At 55.2% G+C, this 24,091-nt stretch overlaps 10 protein-coding genes across 10 annotated transcripts; 5 read left to right on the forward strand and 5 right to left on the reverse strand.

Annotated features, from left to right (window-relative positions):
* Window positions 1–1,410: 1,410 nt before the first annotated feature.
* Window positions 1,411–1,792, forward strand: GLOTRDRAFT_128786 (uncharacterized protein; the record flags this gene model as incomplete). The annotated part of the gene is made up of 3 exons (XM_007867445.1): window positions 1,411–1,461; window positions 1,525–1,679; window positions 1,741–1,792. The coding sequence occupies 3 exons, from the start codon at window positions 1,411–1,413 to the stop codon at window positions 1,790–1,792; spliced, it is 258 nt and encodes an 85-aa protein (XP_007865636.1).
* A 563-nt stretch (window positions 1,793–2,355) lies between these two features.
* Window positions 2,356–3,459, forward strand: GLOTRDRAFT_138452 (uncharacterized protein; the record flags this gene model as incomplete). Its single annotated transcript, XM_007867446.1, has 2 exons — window positions 2,356–2,706; window positions 2,763–3,459. The coding sequence occupies 2 exons, from the start codon at window positions 2,356–2,358 to the stop codon at window positions 3,228–3,230; spliced, it is 819 nt and encodes a 272-aa protein (XP_007865637.1). The 3' UTR covers window positions 3,231–3,459.
* Window positions 3,460–5,289: 1,830 nt separating this feature from the next.
* On the forward strand, window positions 5,290–7,243 carry GLOTRDRAFT_128788 (uncharacterized protein; the record flags this gene model as incomplete). The annotated part of the gene is made up of 3 exons (XM_007867447.1): window positions 5,290–5,312; window positions 5,370–6,315; window positions 6,959–7,243. The coding sequence occupies 3 exons, from the start codon at window positions 5,290–5,292 to the stop codon at window positions 7,241–7,243; spliced, it is 1,254 nt and encodes a 417-aa protein (XP_007865638.1).
* An 853-nt stretch (window positions 7,244–8,096) lies between these two features.
* On the reverse strand, window positions 8,097–8,581 carry GLOTRDRAFT_110940 (uncharacterized protein). Its single transcript, XM_007867448.1, has one exon. It carries the CDS (start codon window positions 8,514–8,516, stop codon window positions 8,232–8,234), a length of 285 nt encoding a protein of 94 aa, XP_007865639.1. The 5' UTR covers window positions 8,517–8,581; the 3' UTR covers window positions 8,097–8,231.
* GLOTRDRAFT_110941 (uncharacterized protein) lies at window positions 8,565–9,382 on the reverse strand (the record flags this gene model as incomplete). Its single annotated transcript, XM_007867449.1, has 4 exons — window positions 9,186–9,382; window positions 9,051–9,126; window positions 8,866–8,999; window positions 8,565–8,810 (listed from the first exon to the last, which is right to left on the reverse strand). Coding segments are annotated over exons 1-4 (642 nt in total), but the record flags the coding sequence as incomplete, so codon positions are not given.
* Window positions 9,383–11,337: 1,955 nt separating this feature from the next.
* On the reverse strand, window positions 11,338–12,751 carry GLOTRDRAFT_60297 (Metallo-dependent phosphatase; the record flags this gene model as incomplete). Its single annotated transcript, XM_007867450.1, has 8 exons — window positions 11,338–11,462; window positions 11,516–11,752; window positions 11,806–11,897; window positions 11,953–12,070; window positions 12,128–12,207; window positions 12,263–12,336; window positions 12,390–12,457; window positions 12,479–12,751. 8 exons carry the CDS (start codon window positions 12,749–12,751, stop codon window positions 11,439–11,441), a joined length of 966 nt encoding a protein of 321 aa, XP_007865641.1. The 3' UTR covers window positions 11,338–11,438.
* Window positions 12,752–13,281: 530 nt separating this feature from the next.
* Window positions 13,282–14,616, forward strand: GLOTRDRAFT_5585 (uncharacterized protein; the record flags this gene model as incomplete). The annotated part of the gene is made up of 1 exon (XM_007867279.1): window positions 13,282–14,616. A coding segment is annotated over one exon (1,335 nt), but the record flags the coding sequence as incomplete, so codon positions are not given.
* Window positions 14,617–14,909: 293 nt separating this feature from the next.
* GLOTRDRAFT_75720 (subtilisin-like protease) lies at window positions 14,910–19,052 on the reverse strand. Its single transcript, XM_007867451.1, has 23 exons — window positions 18,770–19,052; window positions 18,610–18,717; window positions 18,540–18,548; window positions 18,419–18,489; window positions 18,282–18,360; window positions 18,157–18,212; window positions 18,093–18,103; window positions 17,947–18,039; window positions 17,857–17,896; window positions 17,789–17,796; window positions 17,703–17,722; window positions 17,537–17,648; window positions 17,253–17,484; window positions 17,138–17,192; window positions 16,921–17,082; window positions 16,799–16,854; window positions 16,668–16,743; window positions 16,498–16,616; window positions 16,082–16,444; window positions 15,937–16,027; window positions 15,510–15,883; window positions 15,267–15,456; window positions 14,910–15,203 (listed from the first exon to the last, which is right to left on the reverse strand). The coding sequence occupies exons 1-23, from the start codon at window positions 18,938–18,940 to the stop codon at window positions 15,024–15,026; spliced, it is 2,676 nt and encodes an 891-aa protein (XP_007865642.1). The 5' UTR covers window positions 18,941–19,052; the 3' UTR covers window positions 14,910–15,023.
* Window positions 19,053–20,136: 1,084 nt separating this feature from the next.
* GLOTRDRAFT_128793 (general substrate transporter) lies at window positions 20,137–21,898 on the forward strand (the record flags this gene model as incomplete). The annotated part of the gene is made up of 4 exons (XM_007867452.1): window positions 20,137–20,365; window positions 20,419–20,920; window positions 20,974–21,239; window positions 21,294–21,898. 4 exons carry the CDS (start codon window positions 20,137–20,139, stop codon window positions 21,896–21,898), a joined length of 1,602 nt encoding a protein of 533 aa, XP_007865643.1.
* A 448-nt stretch (window positions 21,899–22,346) lies between these two features.
* On the reverse strand, window positions 22,347–24,072 carry GLOTRDRAFT_138456 (uncharacterized protein). The gene is made up of 4 exons (XM_007867453.1): window positions 23,995–24,072; window positions 23,876–23,941; window positions 23,641–23,812; window positions 22,347–23,592 (listed from the first exon to the last, which is right to left on the reverse strand). Exons 1-4 carry the CDS (start codon window positions 24,007–24,009, stop codon window positions 22,553–22,555), a joined length of 1,293 nt encoding a protein of 430 aa, XP_007865644.1. The 5' UTR covers window positions 24,010–24,072; the 3' UTR covers window positions 22,347–22,552.
* Window positions 24,073–24,091: the final 19 nt, after the last annotated feature.

Here is a 24,091-nt window from a genome sequence, read left to right on the forward strand (position 1 = left end):
CATCGCTATAGCTACATCCTCAATCTCTTCACAATCGGGCTGCTTGAGTAGCTCAATGTATGGTACACCAGTATAGTCCAAACAAAATCCCGGCAAAAAACCATGGAATGAGTACCAGATCTAGGTTTCACACGGTCTGTAGGCGGTTGCAAACATCCTCCTCTTCCTCCCTCTCCATGACCACTCGATATTTCCCTAAACCAACTTGACAGAGGGTATCTACTAGTCTATATCTACATGCCTAAAAAGTCTCTGAATTTTTTTATCTGGTATAGAGCTCTCTCTAGGGGCTGCGGTAGTTTTGCAAATTTTGCAAAACTACCCAAATGATAGTACGTGCCCGAGCCTTGGTAGATAGTAGCACGCTCCGAGTCCTTGACGGTCAATCGTGTTCTCGAGATCTTCTGAATCCTGCAAGTTGCAAACATAAGTGGACTTGCATCGGCTGGCCTGGGCCCAGGGAGCGTGGATCTTGTTTGTGTTCATTGGCATGAGGCGTAGCTAAGAGTGTTCTGGATGGGCCAGCACAGTACAATACGCGGCCGGTAGTACTAGTCGACTTAGGGTACTTGTTATATACGTGGTTGCTTGCGACCCGTACGTATGTTAGCTGGGTACTGGGCGTACAGACTTGGATTATGGATAGCTTGCAATTGGCTGTTGTAGGGCTCGAGTACACGTGAGTCGTGACCGCAGACTCTCCGCCGGAAACGGGTCCGGCGCTCCATCACCACCACTCGCACTTGTGTGCGTGCCGCCAAGGCCGGTGACGTCTCCCCGCTTCCTGGCTACTCACTAAGCAGGCTACTTACTTGCCAACCAGCCACTCTTGAAGCGAATAGAGCGTATTTGCAAGGCCCAAAAGTTTGCGGAGAGAGGCGCTCCACTTTTCTGAAGGACTCACGGATCAGCGCGGCACGCTCTCTCAGCGAAGTACGGTTGATTTTCGGTTTTCTCTAAATCGTGTCTAACTACCGCAAAAGTTGTACAAGGCGTATCGTAGGTATCCGTAGATGTTTGTTGAACAAAAATGAAGCTGAGTGAGCGAGAAATATGAGTTTTATAGATGACTTCGCGGCACGGGTGGAGCAAGGGCTACCGGTTTAGGTAGGCGACCCTCGGCTAAATCCTCTGGATCAGCAGCTCCAAATTTTGGATCAAAGGTCGTACTTTGGGCCTTGCAAATACGCTCTAATCCCAGCGCCACGGTCGCCAAGCACCTCGCCACCCTTCTCTGATGCACCAACGCTGGCGTTACTCACCGCCAGCGGGCGCGAGTGGTGATTGCGTCATACCCTTCGTGCGGGATAAAAAGCGGCGGAGGGGGTTCACGCACTTTACAAATCGCACCGAGCCTTTGCACGTATCACTACACCCTGCCTGCCTAAACCCACGCGAGGCAATAAGATCATGGCAGCAACAGCAACCGCGGCATCGATCGGGACGACCGTCGGCGTCTCCGTACGTCCCCCCCCTCCCCCGATGGGCCTGGCCACGGATAGACTAACTGACGCATGCACGCAGGCGGCGCAGGGCGCGGCGAACAAGGGCGGGCAGCACGCGGTCGACCACGCGCACGAGAAGGGCGCGAAGCACGGACTGGGGGGCAAGATGGAGAAGGGGCTCGGGACGGTGGTTTGCAGCGGGAAGCTGAAGGAGAAGGGGCGCGCGAAGGAGATGTGAGTGCTTCCTTTTTTCCTTGCTGTGTGGGTGCGGATGCTGACGCTGTCTGGCACGCAGGGAGGGACGGGAGGAGAGGCAGGAGGGGGATGCGGAGGGAAGGAAAGGATGATGTATGATACTTGTGTATACCCGGACACCTAACTTGTCTTCACTCGCGTACTCGGGCAACACCAGCGCGTCGTCGATCGCGTTCATAGGCAGTTTGACAGGTCGCGATCGGGGCGATCGCGGTGACGACTCGGACAAGGCGATGACGTCCCGGCGTTATCGCGCTACGATCACGAAGGGCGGGCCGAGCGTACCCGCGTCCGGGTGTGTCGCACGGGATTACACGCACGATGGCTGATAAACACGACCTTCGCACCAGAGTGGGAGCGCTGCCACGGATTCGCCGAACAAGGAGCGCGCCCTGCGCATAACATAACGCGGGGCCAACGCACTCTTAAACCATGTCCTCGTCCTCGTCCCCGTCCTCCAGCGCGCGCCCCACCGCGACGACGGTCGTCTCCTCCGGCTCCTCCGGCGCGCCCACCGTCGCGTCCTCGTCCAGTCTGTACCGTATGTCCTCTCCCCGCCCGCCTGTACTCACCCTCACTCCGCCCGCCCGGCCCAGTCTACACCTTCCTAGGCACGCCCCTCTCTCTTCCCTCCTCTCCGCACCTGACCTGAACCATGCAATCCTCCCCGTCCACGCTCGACATCGCCCCCGCCGCCTCCCCCGCGCCCGTCATCGTCTCCTCCACAGCCACCCTCATCCTCCTCCTCTCCATCTCCGCCGCCATCGTCTTCCGCTCCCTCGTCCTCCGCCAGCGCCACCGCCGCCTCGTCCACCAGGCCATCCTCGCCGGCACCTACGTCCCCGGCGTCTTCCCGCCCCCGCCCGGCGGCGGCCGCAGGGCCGTCGCCCGCGCCGCCGCGGAGCCCGGCCCCAAGCCGGTGCTCTACGAGGTGTATGTCGGGCAGGACCGCGCGCGCGACGGGATGGCCGGCGAGAAGGGGAAGGGCGGGTGGGAGGGGATGCTGGTGCGTCGTCCACTCGTTCCCTGGCACCGTTTATCTTATCACCGACGTGCATACAGCCCGTCTCTGCGTCTCGCGCCGCCCCGCCCCCGCCCCCGCCCCCGCCCAACCCCTCCCGCGCCCGCGCCGCGCACGCTCCTCGAGCGCCTCCGCCACCCGCGCGCACGCCCCACGACGACAGACGTAGAGATGACACAGCCATCTGCACCCGGCGCGGGCGTCCCCGCCCCCCCGCGCCCGCGCCCGCGCCCGCGCCCGCCTCCCCCCAAGCACAGATCACGCCCCAGCCGTTGCGCGTCGCCGTCCTCGTCGCCATGCCCGCCCCCGCGCTGCACCACCGACCGCTGTCGACGGCGACGCTGTCCGCGGAGCTGAAGGGCAAGGCGCGCGTGGATGTATCTGAGGTGGGCTGCGGGCCAGGAGGGGAGATCGGGGGGGAGGGACATGCGGAAGGAGGGGGAGGAGAGGTGCCCGTGCTCGAGCTGGGCGTGGTCGAGGTGCGCGTCCCGCTGGAGAGCGTCGTGTAACGAGACGTGTAGATGGATGGATTCTACGCTGTACATTGCGAACTACGCCTACGCGCACAGGATGTATCTCGCCACACGCAACTCTCAGTGGTTCGCGGCCTTTTGTGTCCATCTATCCAGCCCCGCCTCGAACACCAAGTTCCCAACTTCCCGTGCAGTACTTATTCACGTTCACGCTGCCCCCCCGCGAACGCCGGAAGAAGTAGGGTAATGGTAATGTCATGCAGCCACTGCGAAGATGTATTGTATATTGATACCAGCAAACCGGCGCGGCATTCCGAACCCGGGTCCTGGAATGCTGGGACCACACGTATACGGAGGACAGCCGCGGAGACGAGCAGCCTCGACACTGGCGGGCGAGTGGGTTTGTAGGGACGGCAGGGGACGGCAGGCAGGCGTTCCGAAATGGGCGTGGCAGGAACGATCCCAGTCCTGGCACCCGGCCGGGGCATTTACGCGTGTGATATATATTATATATTAGATGGACGAGCGAAGACGTCGCGGGTTGGTGGCGGGACGGATGTTGTGGGCGACAGGGATCCGGAGTGGTCGGCAGCTGGCATGCGTGCTTGTGAGTGAGTGAGTGAGTGAGTGAGTGAGTGAGGCGGATTGAGCGTCCGAGTTCTCCCAGGCGGAGGCGGAGAAGGTACAGGAGACGGCAGACGGGAGACGGGAGACGCGCGAGGGGGAGAGGTGATTGCAGCCAGAGAGTCCCGGTGTTGTATGTAGTCCCGTGGTAGAAGTGATCCGCGCGAGCCAATCGGAGAAACTGGGCCGTCCGTTCGGCAAGAGCGCGTGCCGGGGCTGGATGCCTATGGCAGAGGACCGAGCGCTCGGGTCAGTGTCATGGTGGGGGGGGGGGGGGAGCTGGCGGTTGGATACCGCATACGAGTAAGTACTCGACCCCCGCGCATATATAACATCGACAATGCTAGTCCAATGTTCTTGATCGGATTCGAGGCGATGGCACCCTCCCGCGAAGGTGCGAGGCAGCCGCGTGGCCCTTCCATCCAAGGTAGGCGTGCTAGAGGGTGAGAGGAATCGGTGGTGGATGCAGGGCGAGCGTGCGGGCACACAAGCAGCAAAGCAAGGGGGTCCACGCTCTCCAGGGTATGTGCCTCCGCAACGAGGCGGTCGGACTCGGATAACGTGGACCCGCCCCTTTCTTCCGTGGAGTGGGGACATCGATCAAGAACTGTCAAATCCGCCGGTGAGACGCGCAGGAAAACGTCGAGCCGTGGAAGAGGAAAGACCCGGACAGCTTGAGTGATCGGCAGTCGGCAGGCAGGGGTTCGTACTTGACTGGAAATACGTCGGAACTGGGTCCTTCAGATTCGCTCGGGCCATCCTCAAGTTGTGTGGAGAGCAGAAAGAAGAGACCCCGGGCGTCAGAAGCAAGAGAGTTGCGCACCCCAGGCCTACCCTACACTATAGGTGTCATCCCATGGCAGTTGGTAGATATAGTGCCGCGCTCGAGAGACGGTACTCCACAGAACCAATTGCAATCGGGGAAACTGGAGGATAATCCGGTCGAGTGAGGACGTATAGCACCGAGTGCCGAGCGCTCGAGATTCAACGGAATGCAGCTACGGGATTTTTCCAGTCGCGATTTCCAGCGGAAGGTATCGGTTGGGTAACTTACTTACCTGGCTGTATTCGACACGCGTGGCGTTCCGGGTACCTCGACTCGCCCCCTCGGGGGCGAAGAAAGTACAGTCAAGTATCTATAACCTGGTATAACAAGAAGTTAATGAAAGAAGATCCAGTTGCCAGGAGGATAGAAACCAGGAGGTAGAACAAGGCAGGAGCACGCTCCATTGCCACACCGAAGTGTCAGTTAGTGGCGCCACACCGCCTCGGTAATTGCCGATGTTTAAACTCAGCGTACAGTAATCGCCACACTCATAGAATGACTGCTTCTTATTCCTGAATAAAAGAGTTCTACAAACGGCCGTGTAGTAGTACGTACGTACTTGTCGATCGATATGCGGGATACTTTTCATAATAGCAGGGTCACCACGTCCACCACAGTACTTACTAGTATTTACCCTCAGCAGCTATGGCTCCTGAAGCAGCTCAGTCGTACGTTGAACTGACGGGTATGCCCTCTCATTATCTCTTTACTAACTCAACTCTCAGGGATATCTTTCCTGAATACGTCGAGGGGATGGAGCTACTACTCTCCCTGAAAGATGTCGGCTCATCTTCCACGGACAGGACCTCCATCGCTTGCAAGATTGTAAAGGCATATCGTCCGTTCACCATGTCCCCCGTCCTCCTTGTCTCAATATCTTTGGAAAACGGGTTCCCCCTTCCTTCAACCGCCATTCTCAAACTGTACGATCGGCGCTGCTTCACCAACATCCGCACCGACTTCGACGAAGGCAAGCCGTGGTCGCTCGACAAGGAGCAGGAATATCGGCAATATCTCAACGACGTCTCCACCGGGTCTGCAGCACTCGGCGACTTCAATAGCCCAACCTTCTTCTGGGACAAGGAGGTCTCGGACGGCGAGTTCGAGGCGTACCTCTGCCATGTCGCGCAGCGGACGTTCGACGCGGAGCGCGCCGCGTACGCACGCCTGCACGAGCTGCAGGGGAGGATGGTGCCCACGCTGTATGGGGACATCGAGTACGAACACGTCAACGCCGGCGCCCGCGGCGATGGCGCGCCCGTCACGGACGTGGTCTCCGGTCTCCTCCTGGAATACGTCTCGGCGCTCTCTCTCCGGCAGCTCGTCGCCACCTGGACGCTGCGCGACCCGCCGCTGCCGAACGCAGTTCTCGCCGCGCTGTGCAACGAGGCGGTGAGGGTCGTCGACCGCATCTCCGACTTCGAGGTGCTGAACGAGGACGTGCGGGTGGACAACTTCCTCGTTCGCCAGGAATTCCTGGCCCCGGCCTCTCGCGACGGAGGTGCGCCGTCCGTGGACGGCGCGGTGGTTCTGATCGACCTCGGACAGTGTCGTCTTCGGCGCGAGGACGAGAGCGAAGAAGAGTGGATCCAGGCCAAGTGGTCACAGGACGAGACGGGCGCTATCGGATTCGTGCTTCTCGGTCTAGTGCGACAGTTTGTTGGAGAGGATGTATGGAAGTATGAGAGAAGCCTCCGGTACTACCGTCCATTGGAGGAGTGACAGCAGGCCCCTAGCCCTACGCGCCCTTCATGTGTAGGTTCACATCCTCCACCTCCGCATTGCAAGACATGTCTTTGTAATCTCTTGAAATATTGCAATGGACATGTACTCGATGTACTATAAGGTACGCTACCAAGGCAAGGACTACTGGCGAGGACGGTCAGAGGAAGGCCTGCACAGTGTCGACACCCCAAGACTCCTGCTCTCAGCGCTAGCAATGCGCCGACCCGTCCAGGCCCCCCTCCCCATTCTCATTCTGCCGTTATGTGGCGTACGGCATGTTATTCAGTGGGTGACAAGCGCCCCGAAGCCAGGCAAATGTACTACTTGTGATAGCCATATCACCGCCTCTGGCTCTCTTTGACAGATGCGTGTGACCCTGGCATTACCACAGGAGATTCGCCCACCGCCCGGTGACCTCCTCTGAAGCCGTATAAGCAGAGGAAGCAAGGTCTACAACATCATCGTCCTCAGCAACCAACCACTGACCGCCACTCACCTGGAACACCTTTGCATCCACATACCAATAGATTGCCGGTTGGTCATCGCCATCCGCGAAAACTCGAGTCACTCACCAACGAGATGTCCACAGAAAAAAGCGCCCTCCGTCAAAGATTACCTGAACGGCATCGACGTCTCCAAGGTCACCTCGGGCCTGTGGGACCCGGCGAAGCAGTGGAACCGCCTGCACGGCGACGGCAAGTCGTCCACGGGCGGCGCGTACCACATCGAGACCATGCTCGGCAGCGACGGCGTGTACAAGGCCAAGGTCGTCGGCCCAGGGGGATCCACCGCCGTTTCCGCGAGCTGGCCCGCGGGCACGAAGCCGCCGTCGAGCGTCTCGCAAGTTATCGCGGCTCTCAAGGCAAACGCCTAGAAGGGTCCCCCACTGGATTTCTGTGAGTGAATCAGTACCCCACTGCCAGTTGGTGTGATGTTCAACCGCGGTACAATTTCAGCGGTGCCGTCAGTCGAACAATTTGAACTTTGAGAGAAGATGAAAGTTGGACTTCGCATGTTGTATGTTGCAATACTATGGAAGACAAACTGTCACCAAGCAAAGAAAAGCAGTGAAGATTTGAAACAGAGAGAGCCGCCAGTGGAGGGGTCTGTTGTGAGCCCAGATGGGTGGAAAACGGTCCTATAGCGAGAATTTGCTTTCAGCACTTGCTGGAGTGAAGGCTTATCTTACCTACCTACATGACTGTGGGCGAGTAGCCAATCAGAAAGAGTGCAATGAGCTACTCAATTAAAGTGTGAGGGTTCCAGGAATGTATGTGGGGAACACAGGGGATTGGAAGAGACATTTTGCAATAACCAATGTCCCAAGGCTGGACAGAACTCCTATCTAGAGCATGCTACAGGCAAAACAATAGATAAATACAGGATTTTCTATTCGGCAGACACCTATTGGAAAAGGCTATCATGACTTGCCATGTTATTGCTGGATTCTCATCAACAAGTTGTAAGAGGGTCAAGACCTGTGAGGCTTTAACCATTACACCAAAAGGTGATATGATTGAGAACTGTTTTCTCAGCCAATCACAGGTATATATGTTAGTTATGGGAACCTAGTAAGCCCACCAGGCTTACACAAGTGTAGTGACTTGTGTGCACTAAGGCCCAGATATATCACATTCATTCCGGGCTGCCAGCTGGGGAAATGCAAATTCTCTATCATTTCACCAATATACTGTACCATTTCGACAGAATATATTATCGTCAGGAAATCCGGGATGCAGACTTGGTCCCCGTAGTTGACCTGTGGCTATGAGGGCTCTATGTGTAAATACTGTGTGCCGGCTGTAAAGCGTTGCAAGCGTCGCTGATTCCTCTTCTTCGCAAATGCGCCTGCAGTATATATTCTATTGAATGGTGGCAGTCCAATCACGTATGGCGTCCGAAGACCAGTACGCCGCAGCTTTACCCTCCGGTTCGTCCATGACTAGGGTTGCAGAAGAGAGAGCAGCATCACGTTTGCGAGCACCCGACACTGGGGTTGGTGAAGGCTGCTCTCGCTCAGTCCTTCTGCGTTTGGCTCGCCCAATCCGACGACGACCCGTGTGTTGACTGTTGTCATCATAATCAGGATCTCCCGGATCGTCTTCGCTCGGTTCGGACCTGAAGGACGAGTGATCTTCAGCATCCATAGGAAGTTCCGCAGTCCCGGCCGTCCACGCAGTCCATATAGCAAGGATGGTATCGAGAATGGGCCATTGAGTGACAAGAGGGACCCAGACCTCGGGCCCGAGACGCGCCATCTTACGGCCAAGCTCCACGATCGCAAATTTGGGATGGATATGTGACCGCAGTATGAGGCCGTCGAAGGGGTAAACAAAGCTTGCGAAGCTATCAGCGGTCGGAGGATGCTGTGTCTGCTGCGTGACTCCAAATGTCTTCATGTCCGAGTGGAGAGGAAGAAAACGATAAGTGTAGATATCATTCTGGGTCGGGATGTTTATGAGACACGACAGCATGAATGCTGAGAAGGTAACGTACCCCGATTGCTGGGAAATCTTCACGTACCGCCACGCGACCACGCCGCAGAGTGGCTGCATACTGGTTGACTATTTCATCTGGTGGCAACAAGGCCCAGCGATGATGATCGTGGAGGAAGTGAAGCGATGCCCCGACTAATCGGGGGCTGAGGACCAGGAAGTGCAACATACGAAGATGATACTCACGGGGGAAGATGTTATACCTTGTATCCAGATTCAGTGATCGATGCCTCATGCGCCAAAACCACTCTAAGCTTGACAACTGAAGGAGGTTGCAACAGTCACTATGATGCAAACAGCTGGGAGTTAAAGAAACTCCACCAAGGTTTCATGTGTGCTTCTCGGCAGAACATGACAGAGCTGAACTGCCCGCTCTCTAGGGCAATGCTCGACGGTACAGCGACGTCCATTAGGGTCGACTGCTTCGACGCGATGCCCGACCGCTGGTCTGGGTTGATCTAGAATCAGCCGAGAAGAGGGAGTAGTATCGGCTGCACTGCTGCTCATGGCTAGCGACGTTTGTAGTGGGGAGGAGGGGAAAAACGTTAGCTCGACCATAGGCTCGATACCAGCCACTGTGACTGCAATTCAAACTCCGCTGACCACCCACCAGGACCCCGGCATACCGGTATATATGTTTGATCCTAGTGCGGACATAAACGGCCAATTTTGAGGCCCTATGTCGGATATTTAGGCGGACATAAAGCCCAAAATTTCGGTCCATGTCCGGTATATCACGGCGGACACAAGGGCCTTGCCGGTCTTGGTGTCCGATCACCTGGCGGACATACCGAGTCGTCGAAGTGTCAACATGTCACACCCAGTAGTCCTTGTACTAGGTTGAGTGGTGTCTCTTATACTTCTCAGTCAACTGTCAGCTCGTCTCGTATATATCCTGGTGCATAAGTCCGACGTGAGGGACGAACGGCTCGGACTTATGTCGAGCCAAGCTAAGGAGGCATGGGAGACCTCCCACGCGCTGAGCACGTTTAGTACACGTGGCTTTCCCCATTCTGCTCAGCGCGTGCGCATCTCCCTTTCTGTACGCGTTCTGCTTGGCTCGACGACGGCATATTTTTCGTGCCCACCCGCCGCGTCCCTCTGTTCTGTTCCCCAGTGGGGTGGTGTAGCCCGGATCTCGTTGCGTCCCGAAGACGCCGCTTTCCGTGGCTGCGCCACCGCGCTCTGAGCCTCGGTTTCGGTTTGGCCTGGCTGCACTTCCTTCAGCCACCGCGGCATTTGCCGCTTCCGGCCCGGCGGCAGAGCCGCCCCGAACCGAGCCTCCCCCAACCCACCGGGAATCGTACCAAGCATTGCGCTGCGTACGATTGCCGGCTTTTCACCTTTTCATTTTCCATTTCTCCATACTGACTACTTTAGCTTGGAGGTATATCCTCAGCAACGGTGAATGAAATGCAAGCTTTGGAAACAGTGGTGGATCTTAGGAAGACTGAAATACAATATCCCGGAGTAATCATGTCACGATCTACTCGTTGCAGCGTTGGGCGTGTGCCGGTTTCGAGGTTGGATCCGTTTGGCGGACACACCGGGGGGCGCCCGAACATAGGTCACTTATGCGGACATAAACAGCCCAATTTGGGCTGACCGGATCCTAGAGGCGGACATATCCGGTCCAAATGTGTGAGGCCACAAGGGCCGAAAATCGGGCACTTAGGATCAAACATCACTACCCATATGCCGGGGTCCTCACCCACCCTCCCTTGTCTGCATCGAACGTCTGCTGTGGCCATGTCTCGCTACTGCCACTGTCCGCGTCGAAGACACATGCTACCGCTCGCACTACCATGCCCTGCCGCCGCCGTTGCCGTCACTGACCACGCGACCCGCTACGGTAAGCCTTGCTCTTTGCCTCTGCCACATTGTACATGTGTGCCAGTCCCCCCATCTACCCAATGCACTTCATGAGTACTAGGTTTGTGATTCAGGTCTTTGTAGTATTATACTCTCACTCTGCTTAAATGTGTGCAATATATTCTGATCCATCATTACTCTGTCCTGGACTATTTCCACTCAGTACTCAGTCCAGCACACCCGCTTTTGTGGCTGAGGATGGTGTGACAGACCACACTTCAGTTTACGCCACCTTATTCCCTTGTCTGGAGTACCTCAGACTAGTCACTACATGACCCCAGATTTGTGGCAAATTCCCGATCCCCTTCCAAGAATGACTTGATGAATCGGCTGGCTGAAGCATTATTGTCCAGGGAGCGGGAGGGCTCCAAGCTCAAGCTCCTGAAGATCTGCAATGGGTATAACCTGGAAAGAAGGATTTACAGGGCTTGGCAAGTGTTCAAAAATTGGACTGGGATGAGGGCGAGTGTATCGACGAGCAGGATGACGCGGAAGATGACGCTCGAGAGGCATCTGTCCCCCTCAGTAAGAAAGAGGCAATGCCCACAGAACAACAATTGACGGCGTGTCACCGATAACACTGCATAAGGACCTGAACTTACGCTCCATCTATAAATGTAACTGGTAACATGGCACGAGTAAAAGAATAACACAAGGAATCCATACAGAGCACACACAGGAGATTACACACATTATTATGACTTACACAAAATACGGCATCGCACCCTACCACGTACATCAGCCTCCCACACTTCTAGGAATACAAAGCAAGCACTCACCATCCTCCGCGTTGCCTGGCCCTTATCCCGCTCGTTCTCCTCCGCTGCGCCAAACACAGTAAACTCTTTCTCTCCGTCCTCGCGCACCGTCAGTATCGACGCCATGTTTCCGCAACGGTAGCAATAGTTCGGGGCTGACCACACGGTCACGAGTTGTCCGTCGAACATGTACTTGTACCCCTCCTGCACGAGCTGATGCGCGCGCGCGATGAGGGTGAGTGAGTTGACGTGGTTGAACTACCGCAGAAGTTGTTCATCGAAAATGGCGGAGGCGGCAATAAGACACAAACCTCGCGAGTGACGCTGGCGCCGAAGAGCCAGCCCGCACCACGCGGGCTTACGGCCCAGTTGGCGATATCCTCCGGGTCGGACCACATGAGGTCTTTGTGAGACCGTTCAGTTCTAAGAAGTACGTGCCTAGGCTACGCGATACTTACCGCAGAACGCGCCCTCGTGTGGGATTTCCTGCGCTCGCGACAGAACGCGGATCTGGTCCAGCGTCCGGATATCTGGTGAAAGGCCCCCGTGTACGCAGAGGGTCGTGCCGTCTATGATCTGAGAGATTTTGCCGATTAATCGCAGCATGAAGGAAAGTAGGGAAGCATGGCATACGGCCGCGAGATTCAGGTAGTCGAAAACGTTACAACATGCCTTCCATACCGTCGCGCTTCCATACTTCTGTTGGCATTCGTCTACACGGTACACTAAGCTTCAATAAACAGGACAGACTTCCAGTGCCACGCGTACCGTAGAAGCCGTACACTTGCGTTATCTGCCTGCTTTCGTGGTTCCCTCGCAGTAACGAAACCTTGTCGGGGTATCTGGGCGGACATGAGCGCGACGACCAACAGTGTAGCATCAGATTGCAGCGGACCTGGCCTTCATGACCAGCAGTAACGAGACCGTCTCCAGACTGTAATGTCCTCGGTCCACAAAGTCGCCCTACTAAACGTCCTTGAGCACTCCCCTCTCTTCCAGCGGGGTAAAGATCAGACATGCCATGAAGATGTAGCTCGTATCCGGTGGCTTTCCGCCTTTCCTGAGGAGCTCGAGCAGGTCCCAGAACTGCCCGTGGATGTCGCCGCATATCGTCACCGGACTTGAGACGGGCTGGATGTTCGACTCTTCGATGAGTATCGTGCGCACACGGTCGCAGAGCAGCTTCATCTCTGGTTCTGGGAGGTATTGGCACTCCATAAGTTGTGCGAGCCATTTGTCGGGATCGAAACGGACCATCCTGCAGAATGGAGAAAGCAGTTCAGAAGAGGTGAAGTCAAGAAGCAATCATTACAAAGTGGCTATAGTCGACTACAGTATAGAATTCACACGGTCACAAACCAAATCAAGACTTCCTCTTTCACGAGCCTTATATCATGGTCAGGATGCGCACTGGACCTATGGGAGGACACCTAAATGACAGACACAAATCGGTCGGTCACGGAGCATGACCCGCTGGAGTCACACGGAAGCTCAAGGTCATACACAATATCACAGTTTAACGGCTGTTCGAGCAGCGCTGCGAGTATAAAAAGGCACGCAGGGACGAAGAAGTTCCCCAGCTAACAAGGTTCTTTCTAGCCGCACTAACGGATAGGTGAGTTGTTGCAGTCATGTGGTAACCCCTAGCGTTCTGATTTAACGTCCACTGGCAGTGGTACCCGTGAGATCTCGTCTTCGCTATGGCGGATGTCGACTCAGAAACCCAGAAACTAGGAGTACGCACAGTATCGCGCAGCCGCGTCTTTGCCAACTTGGGTTCGGCACAAAATCCGACCACAACCTATCTCTCCATCTTAGATGCCACAGTGGCTAACCACGCCCGCACGGCAGCAATCTGGGTCTACAGGCCTCACGAGGAGCTGTCTCTGAAACGACTCATCTTGTCCCTCCGAGAGACACTCAAGCTCTATCCGCATTTTAGCGGAGAGCTAGGGTTCGTAGAGGACGTCGATTCACGGGACCATGCTCGCCGCTTCCGCCGCCTGCAAGTGAAATATGGGTTCCCTACCGATCCCGGTGTTGAGGCTATTGTCGCCAAGTCAGAACAAGCTCTGTCCTCCATACTTCCCGCCCCGGGATGGCAGGACGTATGGGACGCGAGTCAGCTGCCGGTGGAGGCGTTTATCCCGACTGTTCCCTTGCCCCCAAGCGTAACGGGACAACCTGCCATGTACGTGCAACTAACGACCTTTCCAGACGCACTCGCCGTCGGAGTGCAGCTCGCACACGGCATTGCCGACGCGCACACGCTTGGTCAGTTCATGCATAACTGGTCCCGTATTCACCGACGACTGCCCATCGCGGTCTCACCTCTATTCAATCCCGCCCTGTTGGACAGAGCTGCCGCAGGGGACATCGACGACGAGCGGCCTGACGGCACCCTCCTGAAAGCGTCCCTAGAACTTCCTATGCGCCGATACGATTACTGGGCATCTGCAGACGGGTGTCCCGCTTACATGGCGAGCGCCACCCGCGTACCGGAGGAACTCGACGCGCAGACGATCATGCCGCTTGGCACCCCTGCGCCCTGGCGGGAATGGGATCCCACTGCCCTGGTAGGGCAGACGATTCTGCACTTCACTGCCGACGAGGTCCATCGCATCTGGCTGGAGGCGACCTCCCAATCTTCGAGCATGCGGCTCAGCCACTTAGATACACTTATCGCATTGCTCTGGGTCCTCATTAACAGAGCACGCGGCCTCTCCTCCTCCGAACATCCCGTATACCTCATCAACACCCTCGGCATGCGGGGCCGCCTCGTCCCCGACAACTTCGTCGGCTCACCTCTGATCCTAGGTAGCGCAACCGCACTCGGACGAGACGCATCCTCGATAGAGAACCTCTCGCAAGTCGCAGAATCCATCCGCGCCGTTGTCAACCGCTTCACACCGGAAGCTATCGGGGCCCTGTTGCATGACATGGCGTTCGATGACATGCCGCAGCGGATCTGGCACGCCTTCCTGGGAAAACAGCATCTCATTCTCACTTCCTGGTTGCGCATAGGCATCTACGACGTCCAGTTCGTCGAGGGCGAGAATCCCAAGTTCGCAACGTCGGTGATGCCAGTGGTGGATGGTGTCATACAGATCCTGGAGGCAGGGCCTACAAGAGACTCGGAAGAGCAAGTCAAGGGTCGTAAAGCCGGTGATTGGTGGGATTGTGGAGTGAATGTATTCCTTATGCTGAATGCTTCGGCTACGGATGTTTTGTTGAAAGATCCCCTTCTGCGGAAATATCGTGGTAAGTACCGCACGCGCCGTGTGGCATTACTTCTACCCAATATTCATGAACTCCTTCAGAGTGATGGAGAATACTGCCTCGATACACTATATTACCTGTACACCAAGGGGAAACAAGTTGAGTCTCACCGACTTACGATTATAGGGTACCATAGGTCAGGGACAGTTAAACCAAAGAGGAGAGACAGGCTTTTTTCGAGTCTGGATTCCTGACTCGTAATGGAGGTCCTTAAGAGGCGCAGATGGATTGTGTGACAAGAACAAGTACGTTACGCAGGAACTACACTGAAAGAAGGGCTCAACCAAGTCTCATAGTCGCCCTCCTCAGCAGGGTTCCCAGTCACCTTCAAAGCCCTCAGCAGGACCTTATACTCTCCTGCGGCTATCTTGGTACCATTCACGAAAGAGTCAGTGAACTGAAAGACGTTGTAGCCATTGTCATCGATAGTCTAAACAGGGAAAACGAACGAATCACTTCAGACTAGGAATGCACGCACGGCAATCAAACTCACAGATGCATCCGAATTTCGCGGGACGTAGTCGTATTCGGCGAGTGTGCCCACAATAGGTACTTTGTCATAGGAGTTGGATGGCTTCTGCGGCCACCACCAGTTCCACCAGTTGCGCTTGCTCAAAGTAGCCGACACCGTCGAGGCCTTCTCGACTAGGTCGACTCGTACATGTGCGGACCCGAAAGCAAACCTGCAATCATCGATGTCAGTGAGACAGAGACATGAATAAAACAGGACGCGGACCTATACAGAAGGGACGGAACGTCATCTCCCACCAAAGTATAATTGGTGCTATTTCCCTGAACATCACCCGAGGCATCCAAAAGCGCAGGTATCTTTACTCCGAAATACTCATCGGTGTTGTCGACGACGGCTTTGTCCTTAAGAGATGCGGCCACACCGAGATACGCCACCCGCAACGTCTCACCAAGGCCGGCGATCTCGATGAAACCTGAATACACAGGGTACGTGGAGGCGTCGACTCCCTGCGGGGGCTTGAACCACACGAGGATTGGGACACTGACGCCGGGCAGTACGGTCACTTTGTTCAAGCTGAAGGTAACCTGTGCATAGTCAGCGGTGAGCGGGACAGGACCGTCCGCGGCGAATATGCTTCCCTGTAACGACGATAGTCAGCACTCATCCTCGTAAATGAAGTCCATGGTCCCACAGATTGTACAGAAGCCGCTGTTCCAGCCGGGACATGCGAGATCTTGTATGTCACAGCCTTAGATCCCGTATTCTGGATATTGAAGGTTTTACTACCGCAGCAATATCAGCCGCGAAGTCATCTCAATCACCATAAAGGCACTCACAAGCCCTCAAAGTGTGCTGTATCATTCAACGTCAGCTGTCCTGGGGATACGACAGTGGTCGTGCCGATTGCCCTGTCCACCTGGATCAGCCCAGCGCCCTGCTGGGAGACCGTCTGAAGCGGATCGCCATCTGTCTTGCTCGATGCGACGGCCGACGCGGTGGTCTGGAACAGGTTCCGAATGGACTTAGCAACAGATTTGCCTTTCGCTTGGAGAATAAGCGCGGCGCTGCCCGCAGTGAAGGGCGTAGCCATCGAGGTACCCGATTCGACGCCGTAGGAGCCGAGCGCGATGGGCAGGGTGGAGAGAATGTTACCTCCCGGCGCCGCTACAGCAGGCTTGAAGTACATGTCGTACGAAGGCCTTCGAAGCTTGATTAGCGAGGACTGAACGGGAGATGTGGCTATTGCACAAACCCGTAGCTCGAGAAGTCCGAAACCAATCCTCCAGATACGTCATCGGGGTAGTTCCATGCTGATCCCGACTGAGGGAAGGAGATAGTGATGTTGGCCTTAGCAGCGAATTGGTTGACAAGCTGGAGTCATGAGATAAGTCAAGTCCTCGAGGATGATGTTGAGATACGCACGAAAGTGCCATCTGTCTCCGAGATGAGTGCAGCGGTATAATCCCCGACCGAAATAGCTGAAAAGCTTCCGCCGTTGCTATAGCACGCTGCTCAACCCGTCTGTGCGAATTGTGGTGATTGAGGAAGCTTACTTATAGATCAAGAACGTATTGGCGCCCTTAGCAGCTGCGTTCTGCAGCTTAGTCACCTATGCGACGCCAGGACATCAGAACCGGAGCACAATACTACACTCACGCTACCTGGCTGAACTTACGAAAGTGCAGGTTCCGCGCTTGATAACAACGACATAGCCGCTCAGGTCAGGCGTGTCGTTGGGAAGAGCGTTGCATGCATCGTCAGCGACAGTGGTGTCCGTCGAGGTAGCGTAGATCGGACGGCTTCCAGTAACGTTGAGCGGCAGTGCCTCCAGGTAGGGCTATGGCAGTGACGATTTAGGAATACTCAATTCTAATAAAAGCGGTGAGACTCACAATAGGCGCATGCTCAACGCCTTGCACAGTCGCGTTCTGCACTGGAATCGCGATGCTACAATAAATTCATGTCAATATTGGGCTCACCATTCTCCAAAAAACGTCAAACACGCACTTGTTGACACTAGCCACGGAGATGACATCCACCCCAGTCCCAGGGCTGGAAGCGTACCAGCTCCCATACGCACCGTCGTTTCCAGCAGCGATGGTAACCACCCTTCCCTGGTCTGCGATCCTGCTCGCGACGACGGAGGAGGAGGACTCGGTCCAGCCCTCGACGCCACCCAGGGAAAGGGTCAGGATGTCCATACCGTCACTATAGCCACGCAGGAGAGCGTCAATGATAACTGCAAGTGAGGTAATGAGAGCCGGGGAGGGAAAGGTGGGAGGAGCACACACTGTCGTCGCTAACGAAGCCGCTGCAGCCAAACACCCTGTAGGATGCGATGGAAGAGCCGTATGCGACGCCGCTGATACCGAAGTCGTTTCCTGGGTTGGCGCCGATGATGCCCTGGAGCGTTATCAGTCTCGACAAGTTACAACCAACGTGAGTTCACGCGCGTACTGCTACGTGAGTTCCATGCCCTGGACAACAAAAACGTATAGTTCCGTTACATACGGAAGACCACAAAAAGACCAAAAAAAACGGACCGTTGCAGCTAGAGAATTACGGTGTGTCAGCACGCCAGTCCGGACAGGCCTTCGTGAACCATACTTACTTGTCAAGAGGGTCATCATCAGGAGCAGGGTTGTTGGACCCTACATGCCCCAATAAACTCAAAGCTCTAAGAGGACGAGTTTCAACTCACCGGTATAATCATCACCCACGAAATCGTACCCTCCAATTACCTTGAAGCCCGGGCCAAAGCCCGCACCCAGCAGAGGATGGTTGTAATCGATACCTTTACCCATTTCAGTAGGTCAGGCGTGGGGTGCGGACAACAGAGACACACACCAGTGTCGATGCTGGACGACACTTTTAGGCAATGTATGGAAAGCGAGAGAAATGCAATACGTACATCCCGATCTTGATTCCTTCGCCGGTGATCCCTGCAGCATGCACTTTGTCTACACCCTATTGTATTGAGATTGAGCGCGACTATTGAGATCTTATTCTCAAAAGACGAATATCAGTGTGACTTACAGTCATAATGTGGGTGGTCTCGGAGTCGGCAGTGATGCGCGAATCATTCGGCGAGGATACCGTGAATTGATTGATACGCCTATCCAGCACAACTTTGTTATTCGGTCTCAAAAAATGCCGATAGAATGGGGGCATACTCGGGGGCTGGCACAGCAATAACCGGTCGGATGGCCTTGACCTCTGCCATGGTCGCTATTTGTTGCACATCCTGCCAGCAATCATAAATATTTAACTATCACGCAGCACATTCCCCCATACCTGAGGAGACTGAATTATCGTAAGCAGGGTCAGTAGACCTCCGGTCAAAGAGATGGGGAACTGGTCTTACTGCGACTTTCAGGGCAGCCCCGACCATGATACCGGGTTGATTATACTCTTTCTTCACATCGAAAGAGATACCCCTCTTGCGAAGGGATCGGTATAGGGTGTCATGTGTCTTGGCAGAAGTTAGCTCAGTTTGTTCTACATTCTACGGCTAATATACGTACTGAAGCGTAAGCTCTCTTGCCTCCCAATCCCTGCACATTATTCATCTCTACAATATATTCCCCCGCCAAAGCATTGTTCGGTGAAGTAGTAGTCCTTTGAACGCTAGACAAAGGTACCGTAGCACCTACGCTGACGGCTGTAAGAGCCAAAGAAAGTAAGGGAAGCTTCATTCCGCCAAAAGAATGGAATGCACCCTCTGGCGCAGGTAGGTAAAGACCGTAGTGAGTGTGGCACTAGAGCTAGACCGCACGTCTGGGGGAAACGGCCCAGTATACGCCGGTTATAAGGCGACCGACGCGAGGAATATCAGAACAGCATATCTCCATCCATGTTCAACTTGGCTTGGCTCGATCGCGTTCAGAGAAGACGTGATTGCGATCGGGAGGTGACAGAGTTGGTCCTCCATTAGACTCTTGTCCAGTCTCAACGCCCTCTAGTTCCAACCTCCGCATTCCCGATAAGGCTTACTACCTTCCACATATGGTATACCGCCACAGCGGACACTGTAATAGCCAATATCCGGATGATTGTTGCTTTACTCCGTGCCTTCCCACATGCACCTTCCTACCCGGACATCGCAATAGTTGTCGGACATCGTTCAGGTACTGATACCTACTGATACTCGAGACAGAACGTCAAGATGATAACTGGCCTTGGCTTACGGTTGCTTGTGATAAGTGGCTGTTGCCAGTGATTGCTACTTACGGTTTGTTCGTATATCACGACGTCGATAGTTCCTTGGAAAACCATGCAGGGAAATCGGGCATCGATTGCCTGGAACATTGGACACGATGTGCTGACAAGATGAGCAGGTGGAAGTGCTGAACTCAGTCTCGTTAGCCATGGTGCCAGTACAACTTAAACGTACGGGTTTCATCCCGCACGTACTGATCGCCACTAACTAAACTGTAGACTATTAACGTGAGTCTATGTGGTAGGCTTCCTTTCGCTTTGGTGTGCTGGACTAACATGTCTCGACAGATGCAAGGAAGTCTGAAGTTGCCCAATTCCTCTGACATTTTGGGCAGTCTATCAGCGCTCCGTAGGTCACAAGGCCTGACGATCCTTTTCCCTGGACATATCCAATACGCGAAATGTCCTAGTCAAGAGTATCAAGAGTACGCCATCCGTTCTTTTAGTCGTGGACATACATCGGACAATTGGAGTGCATCCAGCAGCCCGACGGACCTCCTCAAAATCTACCGCACAACCCGTGATGATCACACGCCAGGGCTCCGTGCTATTTTTGAGTCCTTCTCGTCACCTCAGGCCCCGTGTACTCACCTTCATCTTGGGATATAAGATGATAGACAATCAGCCAGTCCGGGGGTGAGCTCCTGCTCAACGCAGCCTTCATTTCGTGGTCATGAGCTTCTCCAAGTCAAAGGACTCGGACGCCATACAGGTCATTGAGTCCTTACCGGAGTCTTCCGCTGGCGGTACGGAAGAAGCTTTGGTCCAGGACTCTCGGCTTGCGAGGGCTTTGCTGCAGGAGAATCCGAATCCCCTCAGGAGAAGCTTTCTGAAGCTCTACGCGGTCATATTCGTCGCGTTCTTATGTTCGGCGACGAACGGATACGATGCGAATACTTACGGTGAGACCAAGAATATTCGGCGCAATATTCAGTCTGATAGGCTGTCATCGCAGGTGGCCTCTTCGCCATGGACACCTTCACGAACTACTTCGGCATCAACTCTAACAACCAAGGGCTTGTCGCCGCTCTCTACGTCGTTGGCAACGTCGCAGGGTGCTTCATCGCAGGCCCCTGTGCCGACACCTACGGGCGACGTGCAGGGATGATCTTCGGCTCCGTGGTCTGCATAATAGGCAGCATCGTGCAAGCTTCCGCCAAGACCCTGCACATGCTGATGGGCGGCCGGTTCATACTCGGCATGGGCGCCGTGTTGGTGATGACCGCAGGCCCGCCTTATGTCGTGGAGATGGCGTACCCGAAGTATCGTGGTGTGCTCACCGGCGCATACCAGGCTTGCTTCTTCCTCGGCACGATCACGTCGACGTGGCTCATATATGGGCTTGACTACGTCCGGAACACGCCCGAGTGGACGTGGAGGCTGCCTCTTGCCATCCAAGGATTGCCGCCGCTGCTGATATTCGTGTTTGCGTGGTTCATACCGGAAACCCCGCGATGGTTTGTCCTGCATGTTGCAAATTCGTTCTTGACGTACTGACCGTTGTAGCAAGGTATATTGGCCAGGGAAAGATTGAGAAAGCGAGGGAGATTCTAGTCAAGTATCATGGCGACGGCGATCCCGATTCTCCCGTCGTGGCTCTCGAACTCGAGGACATGATCCATTACATCTCAGTGGAAGGCTCCGATAAGCGGTGGTGGGACTTCAGAGAGTTGTTCAACTCCCATTCCGCGCGGTACCGGACCTTCCTGATCGTCTGTATCGCGTTTTTCGGACAACTCATCCTTCCCCCGACAAGCTACTATCTACCCCTCATGGGTAAGCTGCTTGGGCCCTTTCCAAGTAACCCCTATGTCTAACTGTTCCCCTTAGCGAAAACTGCGGGAATCACAAATACTCGCACCCAGCTCCTGCTGAACGCGATACAGACCCCCATCATGATGGCCTCAGCCCTCTCGGGCCTACGCTGGATAGATCGCTCCGGGCGGCGGAAGCTCCTCTTCCCAGGCAGCCTCGGTATGTCCATCTCCGTCGCCATAATGACCGCATGCACGGCCCAGCAAGCCTCGAACCCCGTCATCGGTGTAGTCGGGATCGCCTTCCTCTTTGTCTGCCTCGTCGTGTATGCGTTTACCTGGATACCCGCCATGGCGCTGTACCCGACCGAGGTGCTGGCATTCTCCACACGCGCGAAGGGGCTGGCATTCCTCAATCTCCTGGTCAACGTCGCGAACATATTTAACACATATGTGCCGCCACCCGCTATCGCGAACGCAGGCTGGCGCTTTTATATATTCTATACATTATGGGACCTCTTGGGGGCTGCTGCAGTTTACTTCACATTTGTGGAGACGAAGGGACGGAACTTGGAAGAGATCGACGAAATATTCCAACATCGGCATCCGAAGAAGGCATCACTGGAAAAGCGCAAGATCATTATACACCGGGATAAGGCGGAGGACGGTGTCGTCGTCTAGCTTGTATGTCTTCTTGACGGTGTAGTGGATTGTATGATATTTGCGACTGCCATCGATAACTTGTGGCAAGGGCATTCACTCTGGGCGCGCGAGACCGGCTTAAATTTGACCGGTATGTTTGGTCATAAAACGGATGAATTTCGTTCATCAAACAAATGAAAAATGTACGTTTACCGGATGAAAGCACCGGTCGAAATTTAATACCGAATATTGGGATTTCAGACCTTTGTGATCACAAATCAAGGTTCCCTCATGCCATGGGTTTCTACGAGGGGATACAGCTCACCATGGGCTGAGTAGAAGCTGTGTGTTGACTAGTCCAGTGTCCTATTGAACACATCTTTAGAATTGCGAACGAAAATCCCATATCGGCGGCCCGAGGGACGCAAATATGCCCCATTGCTGGTGATGCGGCCTCAGCGCTCAGCAAAGGAGTTACCAAAAATCCAGCCGAATGACACTCAAGTCCGGATGAGCAACAGTAGAAACACTTGTAGAAGCCGACATCGGACCCCGCACTCCTGTCGTACACGTCTGATGACAGTGTGGAAGTAAACATACCTTGATCCGCAACACTTCTTCTCCCAAACACGGACTGGACGGGCATACACAGCGGATCGAGAGAAAATGTCCTTGTCCAATATCTATACCTTATCAGACAAGTCTTTTGACCTCCTTCTTCCCCTCCTCCTCCTCCTTGGCTGCGAGCTCCTTGTCCTTCTCTAGCATCTTGCCCAGCTCATCGCTCGCAGCCTTCGACCGCGCCTCCGTCTCCTTCACGACATCGCCGACCCACTCCTTCGCCTCACCCGCCAGCTTCCTGTCCGTCTCCGCCATCTTCGAGACCTCAGCGGCAGTTGCACGCGCTCGTTCGACTGTCCCTTCGACGACGTCGCCGACAAAGTCATGCGCCTTCTCTACTGGGTTCCTTTGGGTCGAAGACGAAGACTTGCCTAGATCACGGACAAGAGCCTTGTCGGTCTCCACCATCTTCGAAACCTCGGAGGCGGTAGCCTGGGCACGGTCAATAGTCCCATCGACCACCTCCCCAACGAACTCTCTGCTCTTTACGACCGGGTCGGAGGAGGAAGGGGCGCTCCGCCCCCAGCGGCTGAGAAGGCCTTTGTCCGTCTCCGTCATTTGCTCCAACTTCTCCCTGCCCACCTCAACGCGCGCCTTGGCCTCATCCGCGACCTCCTTGGCAAAGCCCTTGAGGTTCTCTTTGTCGTGTTCAAGCAGCTTTCCCACCTCGCTGGTGACACTGCGCGCACGCGCCTCCGCCCCCTCCAGTACGTCCTCACTCCACCCAAGCGCCTCGCGAATCTTCAAGCCTGTCACGCCCTGCGCCCAGTCCACACCCTTTCCGAGCCCCGCGCCCATCTGCTCCCTTCCCGACTGGTACCCGTCCTTAATCCTCTCCACGAGCATGCCGGAGTGTGCGCGCGCGATGGCATGCTTCTCTGCGAGCGTGGGGAAGTACCGCTCCTCGAGCTCGGTGGTGTACGCGGAGACATTGGCGGAGGTCTTGGGGAGGAAGTACGAGAGGGAGACGAGGAAAGCGGTCGGGGGGAGGACGAAACGAACGGGGAGGGATCGCGAGCGCGTGACGATAGAGGTGGAGAGGGTCGCAATAGTCGTGTAGAGCAGGCCCGGGGTGATTTCTTCCGAGGGATCAATTAGAGACTTTACGCGACCTGTATTTCATTCAGTAATATTTGTGGCAAGAATTGTGCACTGCGCACTTTCTACGGCATGCTCGACACCGATCCAGCGCGACACAGCGCCCTGCACTTTGGCGTGTGCATTCGAATACGCGCCGACAACCTGCCTCCGAACGGACCCGATTTGCCTCTCGAGTTCTGAAGGTTCGTCAAGAACGATGATAGGGGGTTCCGGCTGGGGATATATAGGAAGCTGAAGTGTCCCAGAATTACTATCAACCAGAGTCGACTATAGAAGCTTTCCATTGTAACATACCTTTTCTTTCGAGCTCTCGTGAGAGACGGCCAGGGCTCCTACGGAGGCAGCCAGCGCGTGCCGCGGCTGATCAAGTCGACCATTAGTTTGTAGATACAACTGGCTGACGCCGGACTCACCACTCGTATTCGCATTATACGAATGTATTATAGGTGCAACACCTTCCCCGTCGTCGTCCGCGACGTGAGAGGGAAATGATCGCAATGACGGAATGAA

Source organism: Gloeophyllum trabeum (genome assembly GCF_000344685.1).
Source record: "Gloeophyllum trabeum ATCC 11539 unplaced genomic scaffold GLOTRscaffold_00006, whole genome shotgun sequence".
Classification (NCBI taxonomy): Eukaryota; Fungi; Basidiomycota; class Agaricomycetes; order Gloeophyllales; family Gloeophyllaceae; genus Gloeophyllum; species Gloeophyllum trabeum.

Excerpts from the sequence above, each read along its gene's own strand:
- GLOTRDRAFT_110940 (XM_007867448.1), bottom strand. The coding sequence starts at position 8,516 with ATGGATGCTGAAGATCACTCGTCCTTCAGGTCCGAACCGAGCGAAGAC.
- GLOTRDRAFT_75720 (XM_007867451.1), bottom strand. The coding sequence starts at position 18,940 with ATGAAGCTTCCCTTACTTTCTTTGGCTCTTACAGCCGTCAGCGTAGGT. Across the intron at positions 18,361-18,418 it reads ATTGCTGTGCCAGCCCCCGA|GCGTATCAATCAATTCACGG; the intron begins GTATGCCCCCAT and ends TGTGCTGGATAG. Across the intron at positions 16,028-16,081 it reads ACAGCACACTTTGAGGGCTT|TAAAACCTTCAATATCCAGA; the intron begins GTGAGTGCCTTT and ends TTGCTGCGGTAG.
- GLOTRDRAFT_138456 (XM_007867453.1), bottom strand. Across the intron at positions 23,813-23,875 it reads ACGAGAGCTCGAAAGAAAAG|CTTCCTATATATCCCCAGCC; the intron begins GTATGTTACAAT and ends GGGACACTTCAG. Across the intron at positions 23,593-23,640 it reads TGTCGAGCATGCCGTAGAAA|GTCGCGTAAAGTCTCTAATT; the intron begins GTGCGCAGTGCA and ends AATGAAATACAG.